The sequence below is a fragment of the Euprymna scolopes genome, chromosome 26 (assembly GCF_053919585.1).
Source record: "Euprymna scolopes isolate OS-2025 chromosome 26, ASM5391958v1, whole genome shotgun sequence".
Classification (NCBI taxonomy): Eukaryota; Metazoa; Mollusca; class Cephalopoda; order Sepiida; family Sepiolidae; genus Euprymna; species Euprymna scolopes.
Genome location: NC_136507.1, coordinates 26,459,946 through 26,478,144, shown reverse-complemented (window position 1 = coordinate 26,478,144; position 18,199 = coordinate 26,459,946). Strand labels below are relative to the sequence as shown.

The 18,199-nt window shown below is 35.5% G+C and overlaps 1 protein-coding gene across 3 annotated transcripts in view; it reads right to left on the bottom strand.

The window, feature by feature from the left end:
* LOC145247952 (1-acyl-sn-glycerol-3-phosphate acyltransferase delta-like) overlaps positions 1–18,199 on the bottom strand; it is a 160,060-nt gene that overhangs the window by 46,899 nt on the left and 94,962 nt on the right. For all 3 annotated transcript variants that reach the window (XM_080109598.1, XM_080109597.1, XM_080109599.1), the window contains exon 3: positions 466–635. In XM_080109598.1, coding sequence (XP_079965724.1) covers positions 466–635 — 170 coding nt within the window. The remainder of the gene's footprint in view (positions 1–465; positions 636–18,199) is intronic.

The window sequence follows — 18,199 nt, the reverse complement described above, 5'->3', positions numbered from 1 at the left end:
AACATGCCCGATGACGAAGGAGATGAATTGTGTTCCTTTTCTGGATGAAAACAGTTAAAAAGTTTTTCCATCTGTCTGAATATCCTATATACTAAATTTGAAGTCTGTAGATAAAAAAATTCGTTGAGTATATAGGTTGAGAGTTGCCCACACACACATACACACACAATCTCATTTTTATAGATATATAAATTATAACCAACCACCACGTTCTACAGACAAATCACAATACATCAAATGACCAAATAAATAAAACAGACACGTTAAAAGCCTGTTGAACATATCAAACATTTAAAAAAATAATAAAGTATATCAAAGGAAAGAAAAAGAACCAGAAATATTTGAAAAAAAAAAAAAAAATGAAAAAGTATTCTTTTTTTTAGCAATAGATATTGAAAGCATTCTTAAAAAAAAAAAAAAAGGTGTTGAGCACAGATTCCCAAGTTGAACTGATGTTATCCTTACCCCAAGCATGCCAAACCGTTCAATGATTATCCATCCCATGAGCCAGTCAATGTCATACTTGTGATTCATAATGACAAGAGCGTGTTCATTGGCGATATATGGCAAATCAGATGGATCGATATACAATTCACACTCAGAACCTGACCACCATTGCCCAAGGAATGTAAAGTCTGGAATATGAAGGCCATAAAAGATGAAAGGTAATGAACAACAGAGAAATAATAAGTAATAATAATAATAATAATAATAATAATAAGTAATAATAATAATAATAATAATAAGCCAGGAAAAAAAATTTAGTCAGGTGTAAAAAGGTAAATTCTTTTTAAAAAATTAGTAAAAAAGAAAAATTAAAATTAACACATAGCAAAGGATTATTCGTTACCATATATATATATATATATATATATATATATATATATATATATATAAGAGGTGGAACGATAAAATTGTCGCCCTAGAAAAGATAACAGGATTCCATTTCCGTTTCATTAAAATCAGTTTTCTTTTTTCTTTCCTTTTTTTTTTTTTTTTTTTTTTTTGCAGGTCATCTACTAGTTGGCCAGTTATGTACAAATCCCAACAGCGATAGGAGCCTTCTATCATGTCTGAAAGTGACACAATGATCAACTAGCAAGATAGGAGATGCGTTGCTGTACAACTCATGCTCTTTACCAATTCAAGTTATGACAACAGGACCAAAATGCATTGTTGGATTGCCACAAAAGCAGGGATGTCCCCAGGGTGATGAAAACAAAGTTTCCGGCCATGATTATTGTTGTGGAGACGCCCACTAATTAACATAGGCGGGTGAGTGAGATATATAAAAGTATCAATCACCAATACCGGGGGAGTTCGGCAACGACCGTCAAATAGACAAGACGCTTATGCTGCCTCCAGTAAGACATGCAACACGCCACCTGCCGGAATATTTCCAACTGAAGTATATCTGAAGACATGTAAATATATATATAACTTTTCTTCCTTATATATTATTGTTATACCTTTACTTTCGTGTTCTTGTTAATTATTTGTGCAGACACAACAGTTATGTTTTTTCGTATGGTTTCAAGTGAGGGCACATCGTGCCACCTCACATCTTCGAAGTCGGCTTGAAAGGCAACACCGAAGTGTACCTGGATGAGCAGAAGAGTGTGGTGATCCATTGATGCAATCAAGTAGCTGCTGACAGACCCTGTGTGTGGCAGTAGGACTCGGTACCAGCCCTCAATTCAAAAGAGATCCAGACTTGGCTTCAGAAGTAGCGCTACAGTTTGTACCCTTCTCTAACTGCCCCCCCTCCTCTATTGACTTGAACCCACTGGGCTACTTTGTTTGGTTATATATCAAGAACATCACCAACATGACCTCCCACAACACCAAAGCCATCCACTGCGTATTTGCCAAGCTCCTGCCAGCGCTTGTGGAAAATACATGCGCCCAGTTCCAGACCCGTATCGAGGCGGTGATTGAGGCTAAAGGCGGCTACATTGAATAGATGTGAGCACTACTACATAATCAAGTTACCTAAATTGATTTTTTTAAATAAAAGTTTTAAAATATAGCTGTAGTGTTGTTTTCTTTAAGGCGACACTTTTATCGTTCCATACTGTATATATGGGGGGGGGGCAAAAGAATTAGAGAAATTCTATGGAAGGAGACTTATCTGGATAATACAAAGCTCAACAACTGAGGTGGAGCTTATAGAAAAGGAAAAAGGGGAAAAAGAACGCCTATAAGATATATTACTAATGCATGTAAGTTTAATCGTTCATTCTTTTTTATATATTTTTTTATTTTCTTTGTTTGACACCACCTTGTACTTCTGTACTCTTTCTGGCATACGCTGACTTAATTTCCGTTCTCTATTTCAAGAAACCTTCCCTCTATAACCCTAACCCCCTAATACCCCTGATCCCTTATGTTTATTAGAGCATCTACCTTTACCTCTTACACTTCCTTCCTTTATTGTTTCTTGATATTAAACTAGCCTGGGTGCCTGACGTTGCCCGGGGTGTTAAGAGGTGTGTGTTGAGCAAAAAAAAAAAAAAAAAAGAAAAAAAAGTGGTTGTAGACAGGCAGGTTCGAACCTGTACTGCAAAGGAGGAAAAGGACGTGAAAAAAAAAAAATGACGTCTTTACCGTTGCGTCCCTCGCCAAACCGGAAGTGGTGAAGGTTTGAATTAAGGCTAGACAATCGAAAAGAGGAGATGACTTTAAAAAATATCGTCGAAAAAACGACCCCCTCCTTGTAGAAAAGTGCCCTGTTGAAGGTGAAGGAATTAATGTTTTTAGCTAATTTTTCAATATTTGTTGTCCAATGGGTTGAGCTTCCAAACGATATTGATCTCGAGAAAATCCGTCGCCTCTATCAAAAGTTTTAGGCAGACATACAAACATACATACATTTAAACAGACAGGTGAGATTTATATAATAAACTAGCAGGAGTACCCGGCGTGCCTGGGTGTTTAGAGGTGTGTGTGGTTTTGGGTAAATCAAAACAAAAGAATAATAAAAAAATCGTTGCCTGGGTGTTTGTGTCGGGGCGGGGGTAGTTTAAAAAAAAATGTTTTGATAGGTAAGTAGGAAGGATGGAGCCCGAAGCCTTGAGGCGAAGTTGGAAAATAAAGTGTGAAAAAAAAAACGTGCGACGTTAACCGCTCAGCCACCAACAAATAGTAAGGGAAACATGTTTGAATTTATTTAAGTATTAAGAATTGGCAGGTGCCCGTACATAATGAGTTAATGAGGTCAACTTTCACTGCGGGGCAGTTTTTTATTTACTTTGGGGCAGTTTTTACTTTTTGGTTCCCCAAGATGTTGTGAGGGAGAGGGGGAACCAGCTCCCCATAAAAAGGCGATTGTCTCAATTGAATAGCAATTGTCTGATATAAGGAGAAAAGCTGATTCCTTTTAGACATTCCCAGTGAGTTTCGCTTTTATATGAAAAAGACGAATCCACACGCGGTGATCCAAAAATGTGGAATATTTAGCTTTACAAAATCGGGCAAATTAAATAGACAGGTGACCCCCGTTCTTAACTCGTATATATTATCATTTAGACAGCATATAAAAAGTTTTAAGGAGTTAGCCGATCGATCACTTCCCAGAAAAAAGCCTTTTGCGGACATACACAAAAAGCAAACATACATACATACACACACATTTTCGCTTTTATATATATAGATGTACTTTTCCACATGACACATGTACTCATACCCCCTAACCTACCATGGCAACCCCACCCAACCTCATTACATACTACTTATATCCATTATGTGATATTCAGTTTTCATCCCACATCAACTACTTTTATCAGTTAGTTTTCATCTTATATCAACTTAATCACTGTAGTTCTATCTTTCTCCCACCACTAATGTAGTTATAGTTAGACGTCACATCGATAATATCTTACCTAGCACCTTATCTCCTCTTCTGATGAGAAGTATTAGGCTTTGAAATACCTTGGTATAAAGAGCATATATACCCGCACCCATAATTGATGTTTTCTCCCTATTGAATGAATGATTAAATTTATATGCATTAGTATATACCTTTATACTGACGTTTTGTTTTTGTTTTTTATTACTTTTTCCGTATATGTATAAATATATATGTATTAGTGTTGGGACGGTTAATTGAAATTGGGGATCAGACAAATCAACAAATATGAGGGTATTGGAATCGGTATCGAAAGAATTGGTGCCTATTTTCCGATGCTAAAACGATTCTTTTAATTGTCTTTATTTTATTTTATTCATTGCTGGTAATATTGATAAATTAATAAATATTTATTGATTTTAAAATATCAGTAAAGCTAAAATCTACAGATCATACTCCACAAGTGTATTTTGACGTTTAGGGAAATATCTGCACATTTAATATGTTTTTTTTTTACCGAAATCAGGGAAAATAACAACTCTATAGTTAAATATTTAAAGATTTATTAAAAATCAGAATCGGTAATTGTATCAGAATCGGAAATTTAGTACAGAATCAGTAATTGTATCAGAATCGGGGAAAAATATTGGAATCGTCCCATTACTAATATGCATATTTAGGCAGTATTTTTTTCATTTATACAGGTCTGGTTGAATATCAATGCTAAGCTTTGCATATTCTTTTTTTATCCATTTTTTCAATATGGGGGGGTGATCTATAGATTTTAGTTTTATTGGTAATTTAAAATCAATAAATAATTATTTTATTAATACTACTAGCAGTAGAAGATTTTCTTTAAACAAAATCAAATAAAAAATCAATTAAAAGAATCGTTTTTTGTATCTGAAAATAGACACAATTTTTTTCTGATTCAAATACCGATTCCAATACCCCTAATTGATCTGATTGTTCCGATTCTACATTCCGATTAATCGTCCCCACACTAATATATATAAGAACAAGTAGTTAATAAAACATGTTAAAAAACACTTTGAAAAAGAGTTAAAAACATATTTAATTTTAAAAAGGAAACACTAAATAAGTGGATAGTCCTTAATCCGCAGAGTTTCGAAGAAATACTTTCCTTCTCATCAGAGGGTAGGATTTAGCAAAATGTGGGATCGGATTTTGCTTGCAAAAGTATTTAATGAAACTAAAAGCAAGTCATAGATCTTACTTGATAACAAAACGTGAAGCAGAGAGAATAGGGTGAATAAAAAACTGATTTCACGTGAATGGGTAGTCTGGTGAAGGGTAAAGTATCCAATGACGGCAAAATCCAAAAATGCAGAATCCAAGAAAGTTAAATTTCCATTTGCACAAGTAAAATCCAATATATATATATATATATATATATATATATATATATATATATATATGTCTAATTCATACAGGTTGGTGAATATCAGTGCTAAGCTCTTCATATTCTTTTTTTTATCAATTTTTCCAATATAGTAGGTTAACTTTCTTGTGTTTTTGGCGAGAGAGAGAAATTCGCCAAACGTACTAACGTTTTCAACCCACATGGGTCGTCTTCAAGTATTGTACTATAGTGAATGTTCATTGTTGAATTGACTGATTAGAAGATGCACATATGAATATTTCAGTACGCCCTGCCCACCTCCAAAACCGGCCTGATGAAGAATGAACAATGTCTTGAGGATGGGTAAGCATAGGCTGCAATAAGAGATGGCAAAGATAGTCATGTTTTCTTTAAGGAGTTTTCTAATCTGAAGACGACCCATGTGGGTTGAACACGTTAGTACGTTTGGTGAATTTCTCTACTCTCTTGCTGAAAATGCTAGAAAGCCAAAAAAAAATATGCAGAACTTAGCACTGATATTCACCAGACCTATATGAATTATGTATATATTAGTGTTGGGACGATTAATTGGAATAGAGAATCGGAAAAACCGGATCTTTTAGGGGTATTGGAATCGGTATCTGTAGAAGAAAAACGTGCGCCTATTTTCAGATACCAAAAACGATTCTTTTATTTGATTTTGTTTAAAGCAAAATCTTCTACTGATAGTAGTAATAATAAAATAAATATGTATTGATTTTAAACTACCAGTAAAACTAAAATCTATAAATCATAACCCCCACCCCCACCCCCAAATGCGTTTTTACATTTGAGGAAATATCTGCACACGAACATGTGCGTTTACAGAAATCGGAGAAAAAATAACGACTCTATAGTTAGATATTTAAATATTTATAAAAATTCAGAATCGAGAATTTAGTAAGGAATCGGTAATTGTATCTGAAAAAATACTGGAATCGTCCATCATCACTAATATATATGAGAGAGAGGGGGGGAGAGGGAGAAATAAGTAATAGCAATAATAATTCTTTTTTTATTCTAAAATAAAAAATTGTTATTTTTTATTCCAAAATTTTTTAGCCAGGCTTCAAAACGGCAGATTCTCAAAAAAGAAAAACAAAATTAGTAAGAACAAAAATCATAATGAACATTCAACAAATGATTATTCATGCCAGAAATATATATATATATATATATATATATATATATATATATATAATTAAAATTTTACAAACATTAGAAATATATATATATATAATTAAAATTTTACAAACATTAGAAATATATATATAAATAAAATTTTACAAACAGTAGAAATGTATATATATATATATATATATATATAATTAAAAATTAAAATTTTACAAACATTAGAAATATATATATATATATATATATATATATAATTAAAAATTAAATCCCTATGCAGACCAACCTACGTTTCAACAATTATTGAACCGTCGATGGGATGGTTAATATCGTCAAAATGTAGGGATTTTTCTGATGTTATGTAATTTTACTTATAAAATCTCTACATATATATTGAGCACTTTTGAAATAATATTGTTTTTCTACTTCAATACATATATAAATATACATATATGTGTGTGTGTGTGTGTGTGTGTGTGTGTGTGTGTGTGTGTGTGTGTGTGTGTGTTAAAAACATTTTAAATAACAATTTAGGTGTAGAAGATTCCATTTTTTTATGTTTTTTTTCCTCAAAAATAAAAAATAAATCCAAACATTTCAATCGATATCTGACTTTACTCAGTGAATTAAGCGTTTTTTTTTTATCTTCTTTTTCTCATTATCAATACCTGACTACACGAGTTCTCGTACAGATTGAATTTCTTAGAGTAGGCCTGATTGTTTATATTACTTGCTTTGATCGGACTATTGTTCTCATCTTTGTCAGGTATGTTAATCATTATCTTGAAAAAAAGAAAGGAGAAAAGTTACTGGCTCCATATATGGAGCGAGGTCAAAATAATTGACAGGGATGCAAGGTGGGGAGTCACATGACTCAAAGAAGCGGCACATATGTTAAAAAAAAAAAAATTACTTAACCAAGCATAGAAATTAGCAGCACATGGGAACCGTTAACTGTAGGAAAATCAAAACTTGTACAACCCCCTCCTTAAAATTTCAACGATAAAAGGGAGACAATCCGTTGTTGAACTTTGCCTCCTCTTTGTCAACCAACTTTTTATTCACACATACGAAACTACGGCGAAAAAACAAAAATCAACTCCAAGAATATGAAAGCATCTACGAAGCCAGTAATTTTTCTACTTTATTCTCTTTTCTAAGATAATGACAAAAATTCATGATGAAGGTCGAAAGCTACACTGACTGAAACGTTACACAAATAACGCTTAAGATGAGGACAATAGTCAGTCAAAACAATATAAACGAGTTATCTTGTAAATAGCGATGGTATTAATGTTGGTTCTAACTGTAATTCACGACGGCACATTAATTAGCAACAACGAGCAAAAGAAAAAATACATGTATAATTCACTGAGGAAAGTCGGATAGCGACTGAAATATTTGGATTTTTACTTGCCATTTTTCAAAAAATGAAAATAAATCTTCAGTACTGAACTTAGCTTTTTCAAATGTCCTTGATGTTTTAATAGCTCCGGTAGCTTTAAAATGTAAACATATTATTTCCGTCTCATTACACACAAATATTTCAGCCAATATCCGACTTTTCTCATTGAATTAGACATTTTTTTCCCCTTTTCTCATCGTTGTTTAATAACTGCGACTGTTATGAATATATATAAGATCAGTACTTTTTTCGAATGAAAACATTTTTAATTTCAATTATTGCGGACTATTATCCGCATCTTTTTAAATGTTGTTTCACAACGTTTCGGCCAACTATTCCTCTGGCCTTTGTCAGGGGGTAACCGCGACGGAATAGGAACTCCGAATCTCCTAACTGCATTCTCAGCAATTAATGCAATCCAGTTGGCCGAAACGTTGTGGAACAACATCTAAAAGATGAGGATAATAGTCTGCAATAAATAAAGCATCTTAATAATGAATTCCAAAAAAACATTTTTGTAAATTATAATAATTAGAAATAATTTTTTTTTGATTAACAAAATAGATTTCAATTAAAAAGAGTTGTGAGAAAATTATTTAAATTGTAGAGAAAATTGGTTAGATTGTAGAGAAAATTGTTTAGATTGTAGAGAAAATTGTTTAGATTGTAGAGAAAATCGTTTAAATTGTAGAGAAAACTGTTTCAATTATAGAGAAAATCGCTTAAATTATAGAGATAATAGCAACAAAAAAAACAACACTATCATAATCAGAAGTATTAATTAACATAAAAAAAAAGAAAATTTCAAAATGAAACAAATGCTGTTAAAAAGTTTGGATCAAATAGATTTGAAGCACCCCGGAATAAGTAAAAACAAAAAGAAATGACAATTTGATTTAAGATTTTTTGTCACTTCCGGTCGAATTATGAACAAAAGAATAGTAACTTTGTTTTAACAATTTCTTTTTATTATTATTATTATTATTATTCAAAAAAAAGGGGTCATTTACAATGTGGCACTATGATAAGAGCCCCATTGAGACTATAAGGAGATCAGGTATGAAGCAAAGTTTATAGTCTGTAACTTTTTTTCCTGAAGAAGAGGTGTAGGTATATGCATTTAGAAAACATTTTATTTAAGCAAGATGTATAAACAAAGAAAAACAAATATTATAATAAAACATTTAAATTAAAAGGTTGTTGTACAGAGATGTTTTACAAAAAATATTTCTTTAAGTGTTAAATATTTGCATAGACCAGAGTTTCATGTGTGTACTATTAATGAAAGTGCCCTCATGAAAAAAAGTATGGAAACATATTAAAGGCACCTCGTACATACATACATACATACATACATACATGATGATTGCAACGTCTTGTCAGACGAGTGCCACTCCCTCAGACACTTAAATCCATGAGTCCCAAAATGACTTCCATCGCCACCGGACCATTTTTATAGACAACTGCCTGAGGGAGTATCTATACACAGATGATGTTACAGAGTTTTAGCTTTGTACGACAGCTAAGTCTCTCTCTCGGTTCAAAATGTTGAGATCCAGCAACAAGCAAGAGCAAGATAGCCAGCAACAAGTTAAACTGCAGACCAGCTTAATGCGGGTACTGGTCTCCCGTTTTATGGTTTTTTAAATCAGAGATTTGCTTCTCCTAGAAAGGTTGCCTTCACCATGGCTTACAGGAGCCCTCTCCACCCCAACACACACATACATACACATACACACCCTGTCATAAAAGCTGCTGAATGAAGCATGTGCCTTTTTCTAATCCTTGGACAAAACCATTTCAAAAGGTGCGAAGTCAGAAAGCAAATCAGTCGACCAAATTAGACCTACCCTGCCACCCGAAATGAATTTGGAAAGAAATCCTTCATTCTATAATGAAATGCAAACTGATTTTTTTTATGTATGACAAAAGTTAAATTACAAACGGAATTCTATTATTTTTTTTTTTTATGAATATTTTTAGTGATATACCCTGTTAAATAATGATGCAAAAATTGACGAAGCAATTTTTGCATCATTTTTGAGGAAGGATGCAACACTATCTAGCTATATTGGCCCTTGCCTGGTCCATATATCTATATCGATATATCTATAAAAGTGAAATTGTGTGTGTGTGTGTGTGTGTGTGTGTGTGTGTGTGTGTGTGTGTGTATGATAATGAGCATAAAGACAATTCCTCACCCTCCCTATCGTCTAGACCTTGCTCCCTGTGACTTTTTGTTATTCCCTAAGCTCAAGGAAAACTTTAGAAGCTGTTGTTATGAGACAACTGTGGAAATGAAAGAGCCTGCGATGAGGACTATTGACACACTCATACAAGAGGGGTGCCATGGATCCTTCCAAAAGATGTTGGAACGGTACAACAAGTGCATTGCAGCCAGAGGAGATTACTTCGAAGAGGACTAGAGTTTCATGTGTGTACTATCAATAAAAGTGCCCATACGAAAAATGTCTGGGAACTTATTGAAGGCACCTCATACATACATACATACATACATACATACATACATACATACATACATCCAAGACGTCAATGATAAATGACTGTGCCTTGTTCTTATCCTTGGACAAAACATGAATTCCCGCACTCTATGAAATGCAACCTGATTTTGTATGTATGAAAAAGTTTAATTACAAATGAAATTCTATGATTTTTTTAAAATGAATATTTTAGTAATATATCTTGTTAAATAATGGTGCAAACATTGATGAAGAAATTTTTAAATATTGGAATATTGGTGCTTATTCAAATTGGCACTCATAGCGACAATTTAAAGTAAAGAAAATACAGAAAAGTCTGTGTGATGTACGTACTTGTTACAGAACGAAGACATCATATTCCGAAAATTACGTCGACCAATCAAGCATCATCAAAATCGATCAAGCATTGATCAAAAACTAAGAAAATCCAAATATACGATTTTTAACAATTTTACTATTAAACTGCATTGAACATAAGGCTGAGTTTTAACCTCTCAACTTCAATCTAAGTTGTGTCCCATTTTTGATTTCATCAAATTTAATCGAGGCGGACGAAAATACTAGGACTCGTTTAGTCGTAAAACTTGATTTTTTTAATAAAAAAATCTACTTGATCAAATTACGTGATTTTTGGAATATTTCGTTTTCGTTCCATGACTGGTATGAACATTATACAGACTTTTCTGTATTTTGTTTACTTGTAATTGCAGCCATAATGCCAATCAGAATAAGCATAACAATAATAATAACAATAATAACAGTAATAATAATAATAATAATAATAATAATAATAATAATAAAAGGGTCAAGGATGATGGAAAGACTCAGGAGTGAAAGCACTAACCAGACCTCCGCTGGATGGGTGTGAAGGAGACTGGAACCTTGGGGAAGCTTATCACCATCCTAATTTCAGTGAAGACTAGTGGTCGTTGTCAATAAGAAGTCAATGATAAATGACTGTTGCGATAACGCAAATTCCTTTGCAAGGGTGTCAAAAATGTGAACAGGACTGGTAATATGGGGAGACTTGTCATCCAGACTCTAGGGAGCACCACTGGTTGTTATCAGTAAATAATCTCTGATGATAGCCTGTGTGAGAACTCCTAGTGAGTAAAACACTAATAATGTAAAAAATCTTTAATCTATTATATGAAAATATGAAAGGCAAAATGTGTGTGTGTGTGTGTGTGTGTGTGTGTGTGTATGTCTGTCTGCCAAAAACTTTTGACAAACGCAATGAACACTGACAAAATTGTTAGCGTTAGAAGGATGATAAATACCTAAAAATTGGCCAAAAAGATTAATTCTTTCCTCATCAACTGCGCCATTTTTCACAAGGAGGGGTCAGTTTTTGCATCAACATTTTTTCAAAGTCATTCGTGCTTCACGATCTCAATGTGCGTATAAAACATGTCATTTCGAAGGTCCATGACATCACAAGAGGCCGAGTCGGTTAATGTTTTTTTTTCTGTTTTCCACCTTTTCCTCTTTTGTGTTACAGGTTTGAGCCTGGCTACTGCAGGTAATTTTTTTTTTTTTTTTTTACGGTTGCACGGGAATTCGCTATTATTTTAGTTTTTTTTTTTTATGGTTGGGGGTTGGTTGCTCAACAGCCTTAGTATAACACCTCTCTCTCCACCCAGGCAACGCCGGGTACCCCTGCTAGTTTATTATAAATGACAAGACCGGAAGTCAAAGGTTAAAAAAAAAAAAAAAAAATGTGTTAGACAAAAATGTGTGGGGGTATCTCAAACATATTTGATCTAAAAGTTTTGGGATATATATATATATATATATATTTTTTTTTTTTTGTGTGTGTGTGTGTGTGTGTGTGTGTGTGTGTGTGTGTGTGTGTGTGTGTTGCAATGAAGAGATCCCTAAAGAAGTGTCGAATGGACCCCTCTTTACTAGAGGAACTTGCTTCCAGCCGGGATTTCTGGCGCTCTCTCTGCTCACAGGGAGTGGACTGTATTGCAGAGCAATAAATATAGGACCATACAGCAAAGCGTGCAAAAAAGGCATGCTCGTCAGACTATCCCTGCTTCACATTTTAAAAAGCTAAATTTGGAACGTGATAATATCGGTGACGTCTGGGTCCAGTCAATAAAGTGTTTGCTTATGAACTTCATATCAACCATGCGGCATTTTTCTTCTTTTTATAATGTTTTCTCTCTCCTATCTTTTAAAATTCTCAACTTTCTTACACTTGCTTACCACATGGTATTTTTTTTTTCTTTTAACAACACGATGAGATGGCATCCAAGCCCTGTTTTTTTTTTTTTTTTTGTTTTTTTTTTAAATCGACTCTTTTATAATCAGGCAACGCTGGGCATCCCCCCCTCCTTCCCCGCGCTAATTTATTATAAATAAATAATAAAACCGGAAGTGAAAAGTAAGGAGGAAAAAAAACAAAAAAAAACAGTGTCAGACAAAAATTTATGCTTTTGATTGTTGGTTATTTTGGGGGTGCTTTAAATGTACCTATTTACAATGCCTCCCCACGGGACAGAGTTAGACACCAGGGTTGTTTTTTAACGTGGAGAAAAGGTACAAAAATAAAAAAAATTGTCTCAGTCGTGAAGGACTCGTCCTCCACCGAAAGAGAACAAGAAATGGAAGTGCAGCATCTGAAGAACAGATACTACACTTTGATCTTGACCAAAAAAGCCAAGTTGAGATTTTTTTTTTACTCTAACAATACCAAATCTTTTATTAAAATTTGTGGAATTTTGTTAAGCACATAAAAATCCTGAAACTTTTGGATCAAATACATTTAAAGCACCCCCAGAATAACCAACAATCAAATGCATAAATTTTAAGCATAATTTTAAGCAAGATTAAGAACATTTTTATTTTCTTACCGAAAAATAAATTCAATGTTGTAAAATGAGTTGCATATGTAAGCTTCCCAAATTTAATCAATCTGTTGCTGCAGATATGATTTAAAACTTAGAGACTTCGCTAATGGGCTGGGAAACTCGGGTTCAATCCTCAACCAAACGATACTAAATACTAAAATAATTGTATTTGACGTCCCCTTGCTTAAACACACAATATTATAAGGAGAGAATAAGACTAAGTAGAGTAATCCTAGGAAAGGGGTGGGACACCTTCTCCTACATCTCTGTTGTAATTAATGAAAAGGGAACCTTTGTGTTTCCCCTCGACTACTTATTTTTTACTGGCTGGTGAAAATTTTCATGAAGTTTAGTTTAGAGTTAGGCAAGGAAAGTGGAAGAATTTTTTATTTACTAAAAAATGAATATCGCCGATTGACATAAATATAAAAAAATCAGAGAATTATCTGATCCTAATATATGGGCCCGTGCATCAACCATTGGTCTTTCTCTATTGGATAGGGTCCAAAAGGAAAGAACTTCTAGTCTGATAGATCCCACACTGTCAAACAAGATCTAACCCAAATAAGATCCCTGCGGCATTGCTAAACATGTGAAAAACCTTATCCAAGTGATGTTACATATAGTAAGCTCACCTAACTGGATACTCCACCAGATTAGATAAATTCTTGCCTTGGAATCCAATAAAAACCGCAGGAAAGATATACTATAGCATATAGTATATAGTGATTGATTGGTGAGAAGAAAATTAATGATCTTCAGTTCTTTAATAATTTTTAAGAGGTGAATTGTAGTCGAACATTCTGATATCTATGTGTCTCATACGAAGATTAAATGTTAGACCCAGGCAAGAACCTTTTGATTTCTGGAAGCTTACGCTGAAAAAACAATGAAAAAAAGAGAAAAACACATCCAAACACCTAGACACACAAACACAGAAAAAACACCTAGACACACAAACAGACATACACACAACACACAAACACACATACACAGAAAAAAAAAACACAGACACACACAACCAGACAAACACACAAAAACAGACACCCAGACACACACACACACACACACACACAAGAGCAGACACTCAAACACACACACGAAAACACCTAAACATACAAACGCACAAAAACAGACATCTAGACACACAGACACACACGCAAACACAAAAAATATATAGACAAACACACAAAAACGCAAACACCCAGATACACAAACAAACACACACACACAAAAACACCTAAACATACAAACACACAAAAACAGACATCTAGACACACACACAGACACATGCACACACACAGACACAAACACAAAAATACTTAGACAAAAATAGAAAAAACCCAGACACCAAGACACACAAACACGAACACACATTCCTGATTGCCAGATATTCCATTGATTATTTTAAACTAGTGGACACATTTTTATCAACAAGGATTTGCTTTGTTAATGTTTTATTACCTTTTTTAGTTATTCAATACGAAAACACTATCCCTATTGTAAACATCACCTTTGTTATCTTATATCTAAGAACTGAGACGGTCATAGCTTTCCACAAAGGTCTTAGGGGTAAAAGAATGCAATAGAATCCGGCGGAATTTTGATATAATCTGTACCACACCAACAAGAGGTAAACTACAGAAGCGAAGGGGAAGAGCTGGCTGTGTTAACGATATTAGCAACGTGTATACATTACAGGGGTAATTGGAGCATTAATTACGTAACGTGGAGCATTGATATACATGCGATATAAACGAGGGTACCACAACTATGCAAAAAATAGGAAAATGGATGTTTGAAATAGAGAAGGATGGAACATAATTTGAAAACCATATCTATGTCAAATAATATATAAACAGAATATCTCTATTTCTACATCTATAATATAAATCTCACCTGTCTGTTAAAATGTATGTATGTATGTATATATGTATGTCTGCCTAAACACACACAGTGCTAGTTGGCCGTTGACCCCGTAAAAGGGTTCATTCGCCCTTTAGAAGGTCTTGTATGTGTGTGTTGGGGTGGAGAGGGCTCCCGTAAGCCGTGATGAAGGCAACCTTTCTAGGAGAAGCAAATCTCTGATTTAAAAAACTAGAAAGCGGGAGACCAGTACCTCTTATCAAGCTGGTCTGCAGTTTAACTGTGCTATCTTGCTCTTGCTTGTTGCTGGATCTCAACATTTTGAACCGAGAGAGAGACTTAGCTGTCGTACAAAGCTAAGACTCTGTAACATCATCTGTGTACAGATACTCCCTCAGGCAGTTGTCTATAAAATGGTCCTGTGACGATGGAAGTCATTTTGGGGCCCATGGACTTTAAGTGTCTGAGAGAGTGGCACTCGTCTGACAAGACGTTGCAATCATCATGTCTGCCTAAAACTTTCGACAGAGGCGATGGATTTTCACGAGATCAGTATCGTTGTGAAGCTTGACACTTCAGACAACAAGTATCGAAAAATTAGCAAAAAACATTAATTTCTTCACCCTAAACTGGGCACTTTTGTACAGGGAGGGGTCGCTTTTTTCGCCGATATTTTCGAAAGTCATTTCCCCTTTTCGATTGACTAGCCTTAATTTAAACTTTCGCCACTTTCGGTTTGGAGATGGGCGCAACAGCCAAGACGTCACTTTTTTTTCATGTTTTTTCCTCCTTCGTAGTACGATTTCTTTTTTTTTTTTTTTTTTTCACACAAACAAGTATTATTTATGTGTCTGGAAATGTTCTTGATAGCTTTTTTTATCGATAAGCCAAAAAATCAAATTAAAGAAGGAACAGTTCGATTTGGACCAAAGTTAACACCTTTATACAACGTAACATCGCAAGAGCATTTGAGATGTTTTATCACTGCACTAACTGGAGGGTCTTGCATATAAAATCAATAGTAGGTTCTTTAGTAAAACAGGGACGTGTTCGAAATGGATGTTTCTATTTAAAGCACAATTGAACTACGATATGAATTGTGCTTCGCGCATATATTCACAGACACAGTTAACTGCGAGTATATGTTCACAGACCGAGTGAGCGACGCGTATGTATATGTTCACAGACCGAGTGAGCGACGCGTATGTATATGTTCACAGACCGAGTGAGCGACGCGTATGTATATGTTCACAGACCGAGTGAGCGACGCGTATGTATATGTTCACAGACCGAGTGAGCGGCGCGTATGTATATGTTCACAGACCGAGTGAGCGGCGCGTATGTATATGTTCACAGACCGAGTGAGCGACGCGTATGTATATGTTCACAGACCGAGTGAGCGACGCGTATGTATATGTTCACAGACCGAGTGAGCGACGCGTATGTATATGTTCACAGACCGAGTGAGCGACGCGTATGTATATGTTCACAGACCGAGTGAGCGACGCGTATGTATATGTTCACAGACCGAGTGAGCGACGCGTATGTATATGTTCACAGACCGAGTGAGCGACGCGTATGTATATGTTCACAGACCCAGTTAGCGACGCGTATGTATATGTTCACAGACCCAGTTAGCCACGCGTATATGTTCACAGACCCAGTTAGCGACGCGTATATGTTCACAGACACAGTTAGCGACGCGTATATGTTCACAGACACAGTTAGCGGCGCGTATATGTTCACAGACCCAGTTAGCGAAGCGTATATGTTCACAGACCCAGTTTGCGACGCGTATGTGTTCACAGACCCAGTTAGCGACGCGTATATGTTCACAGACCCAGTTAGCGGCGCGTATATGTTCACAGACCCAGTTAGCGACGTATATATGTTCACAGACCGAGTTAGCCACGCGTATATGTTCACAGACCCAGTTAGCGACGCGTATGTATATGTTCACAGACCCAGTTAGCGACGCGTATGTATATGTTCACAGACCCAGTTAGCCACGCGTATATGTTCACAGACCCAGTTAGCGACGCGTATATGTTCACAGACCCAATTAGCGACGCGTATATGTTCACAGACCCAGTTAGCGACGCGTATGTATATGTTCACAGACAAAGTTAGCGACGCGTATATGTTCACAGACCCAGTTAGCGACGCGTATATGTTCACAGACCCAGTTAGCGACGCGTATATGTTAACAGACCCAGTTAGCGACGCATATATGTTCACAGACCCAGTTAGCGACGCGTATATGTTCACAGACCGAGTTAGCGACGCGTATGAATATGTTCACAGACCCAGTTAGCGACGCGTATATGTTCACAGACCCAGTTAGCGACGCGTATATGTTCACAGACCCAGTTAGCGACGCGTATATGTTCACAGACCCAGTTAGCGACGCGTATATGTTCACAGACCCAGTTAGCGACGCGTATATGTTCACAGACCCAGTTAGCGGCGCGTATGTGTTCACAGACTCAGTTAGCGACGCGTATGTGTTCACAGACCCAGTCAGCGGCGCGTATATGTTCACAGACCCAGTTAGCGACGCGTATGTGTTCACAGACCCAGTTAGCGACGCGTATGTGTTCACAGACCCAGTTAGCGACGCGTATATGTTCACAGACCCAGTTAGCGACGCTTATATGTTCACAGACCCAGTTAGCGGCGCTTATATGTTCACAGACCGAGTTAGCGACGCGTATATGTTCACAGACCGAGTTAGCGACGCGTATATGTTCACAGACCCAGTTAGCGACGTGTATATGTTCACAGACCCAGTTAGCGACGTGTATATGTTCACAGACCCAGTTAGCGACGTGTATATGTTCACAGACCCAGTTAGCGACGTGTATATGTTCACAGACCCAGTTAGCGACGTGTATATGTTCACAGACCCAGTTAGCGACGCGTATATTTTCACAGACCCAGTTAGCGACGCTTATATGTTCACAGACCCAGTTAGCCACGCGTATATGTTCACAGCCCGAGTTAGTGACGCGTATATGTTCGTGTTCAAGTTAGGTATGCGTATATATGTATATTTCAAGTTTAATATTACAAATGATTCTGTTTAGCAATATTGTTTTATTTCTCCAACAAATATTTAACGTTTTTGTTCAAATCTTACTTTGTTTAGAGAGATCAAATTGATTTTCTAACAAATTCTGATCTATTTCT